The sequence below is a fragment of the Peromyscus eremicus genome, unplaced genomic scaffold (assembly GCF_949786415.1).
Source record: "Peromyscus eremicus unplaced genomic scaffold, PerEre_H2_v1 PerEre#2#chr22_unloc_1, whole genome shotgun sequence".
Classification (NCBI taxonomy): Eukaryota; Metazoa; Chordata; class Mammalia; order Rodentia; family Cricetidae; genus Peromyscus; species Peromyscus eremicus.
In genome coordinates, this window is record NW_026734286.1 from 6,643,144 (window position 1) to 6,646,030 (window position 2,887).

The following is a 2,887-nucleotide window of genomic DNA, read 5'->3' on the forward strand; positions in this document are numbered from 1 at the left end:
AGAACACCTTCGTGCCGGGCGAGAAGGTGACCTTCACGTCAGAGATCCGCAACAACACGGGCAAGTACATCAAGACAGTGGTATTCGCCCTCTACGCCCACGTGCAGTACGAGGGCTTCACGCCCAACGCCGAGCGGCGCCGGAGGGCAGACAGCAGTGAGCTGCTTCGACAGGTGGCCAACGCTCGCATCCCGGCCTTCAACAGCACCACGGTGGTCAGTGCCTTCACCTTGCCACTGGTGTTGTCCGTGAGCAATGGCTCCCAGGAGAACGAGCTCATGCAGACCAGCTATGAGCTTGTAGTCACTGTCCACCTCCCCTGGTCCTTGGCGACTGTCAAAGCCCGTCTCCCCATCATCATCACCAGCACCAGGGAAGACCAGGCCAACTGCCCCCAGGAGGACGAGTCACCAAACGAGGATCAGCGGGTTTGAATGCCGGAACTTTCAATATTAAAAGCCTATTGTAACTCTAAGTGAGTTGCTTGTCTGTTAGGCCTAGGGCTAGTCTAGCATGCACAATGCCCAGGGCTCTATCCTGGATACCCTATAATCCTGGTGTGATGGCACACATCTGTCATCCCAGCACTCAGGAGATGGAGGAACAGGAGTTCAAGGCCATCCTCAGCTTCGTAGCAGGGTGCATAGCAAGCTCCGGGCTAGCCTGGGCTATATGAGACCCAGTCCGAAGGGAACAGAGATTTCTCTAAGGTCTTCACAGAGCAGCCACTGTAAAACAGAGATCTCCAAGGCCTTTGGCATGGTGGCACACGCCTATCGACCCGGTACTGGGAGACTGAGAGGCTTAAGGTCATTCCCAGCTACATATGGATTGCCAGCCAGCCTGGACTACGTGAGACCTCATGTCAGTGTTCACACCACCGCTGCCATCAGCAACCCAGCTAAGGCTTCCTGGAACATTCTCTCCCGCTCTGCAGCTTTCACGGGGAGACTCCTTCCCCCTCCACCCCTGAGACTCAGTGACCCACAGGAGCAAGCGTTGGGGACACTTCCTGTGTGGTGACTGATGGCACCCACCATGCCAGGTGGGCCAACGGGAGAAGGCAGCTGGGGCCACCCTGCTTCCTGTCCCCCGTGGAGGGGCCCCTCATTCTTCCTGGCTCCCAACCCCCAAATAAACCCCCTCCCAGGAACCTAAGCCACTCACACAGCTGCAGGCTCCGGGGGGGAGGTGGCTGTAGGTGCTACCCAGGGACTGTCCACACTGCAAGCCCCAGTCACCAGTGCTGTGACCAGAACCCCCACCATCTAGGGCTGGTGAGAGAAGCCCACCCCTCTTGTCAATTAGAGGGACTTAAGGGTCCTATCCAGCTGGATGCCCCGCCCGGGTCCAATGTGACACCTCCATGTTTGCTTATTCAGTTTCAAGGTGGTCACCAGGACAGCAGCCCCGGAACAAAGAGGCAACGGAACAGCTTGTTCCCACCAGCATGACAACATACCAAGATGTCCCGGTTGCTGGCAGTGCTCTGAGTGGCCGGCCAAGCCAGGCCACTCTGGGCCAGACTGCCCTCTCTGGGGACTGGGAGGGCTGTGGTCCCGGAGGGATTGGGTTACAGGCCCCACAGGACACAGCCCTTGGGCCGGCCAAGATATTTACAAAGTGAAGCCTGCCCACTGGCCCGCTTGCTTTTAAGTCACCTCAGGAGCCACCAGGCAGCATGGTTTGTCTCAGAGCCCAGAGAAACAGGGACCAAGGAGACTTAGTGGCTGCCCCTCACAGGAGCTAGAGTGGCCAGGATGTGATGACCCACAGGGCCGGGAAGAGCTAGGCCAGCCTGCTGGGCCACGGGGTCTCAGAGCTGTGCCCCTCCCCCAAGACCACCGCAGCCTCTCACAGGGACAGCGGGCAGCTGGCGCCATGAGGCCCAGGAGGGCGGGGACAGCCAGGGCCTGCATGTTAAATGTCCCCCAGCTTCCTGTGGTGAGGGGCAAGATAAAGCCCTGGCCACACAGGCCACGTGAGTAGAAGACTGGACAGCAGCTGGGACTCAGCCACGTCAGACAGAGAGCTCTCTTTCATCTAGAGTCTTTGTTTTTCCTGCCTCAAATCTCATGTAACCCAGGCTGGCCTCAAACTCACTGTGTAGCACAGGCTGCCCTTGAACTGACCCCCCTGATTCTCCCTGCCCCCAGCTCCAGGGTGCGGGGGTGACAGGCATGCACCATACCTGGTGGATATAGGGTTGGAGACAGAACCCAAGTTTGAGGTGTACTGATTGACCAGTCTGGCCCAGCCCCTCATTTCTTCTAAAATTAAAAGATGCCAGAAGTGACTGCATATGCCTCTCATTCCAACACGGGGAGACTGAGGCGGGAGGATGGCCTCAGTCAGTGAGACAAAGTAAAAGTTCCTTGGAGGCCAGCAAGATGGATCAGTGAGGAAGGGAGCTTGCTGCCAATTCTGAAGACTTGAGTTCAATCCCCAGGCCCCACAAGGCAGAGAGGAATGACACCTTCATGCTCCTGTCTGACCTACACACACTCAATAAATAGATGTAACCATTTTTAAATATCCCTGGGCTTAACTCTCCCAAGTATTGTTTTGTTTTGAGACAAACTGTGTAGCTCTGGCTGTTCCCCTAAAGTCTTTTTTTTTTTTGGTTTTTCGAGACAGGGTTTCTCTGTGTAGCTTTGCGCCTTTCCTGGAACTCACTTGGTAGCCCAGGCTGGCCTCGAACTCACAGAGATCCGCCTGCCTCTGCCTCCCGAGTGCTGGGATTAAAGGCGTGCGCCACCACCGCCCGGCTTCCCCTAAAGTCTTAATGCTATCCTTCTGGCCTGTCTCCCCACGGGTCTCTGAGTGCTACCAAGCCAAGAGGGTCCAGACCATGTCCTCAGGGCTGCCCTGCAGGACCTTGGTATAC

At 56.8% G+C, this 2,887-nt stretch overlaps 1 protein-coding gene across 1 annotated transcript in view; it reads left to right on the forward strand.

The window, feature by feature from the left end:
• The window catches only part of Arrdc5 (arrestin domain containing 5), a 6,804-nt gene extending 6,329 nt beyond the window's left edge, over positions 1-475 (forward strand). The window contains exon 3 of the mRNA XM_059251814.1: positions 1-475. This exon is cut by the window's left edge and continues 85 nt beyond it. Coding sequence (XP_059107797.1) covers positions 1-434 — 434 coding nt within the window. The 3' untranslated portion in view covers positions 435-475.
• Positions 476-2,887: the final 2,412 nt, after the last annotated feature.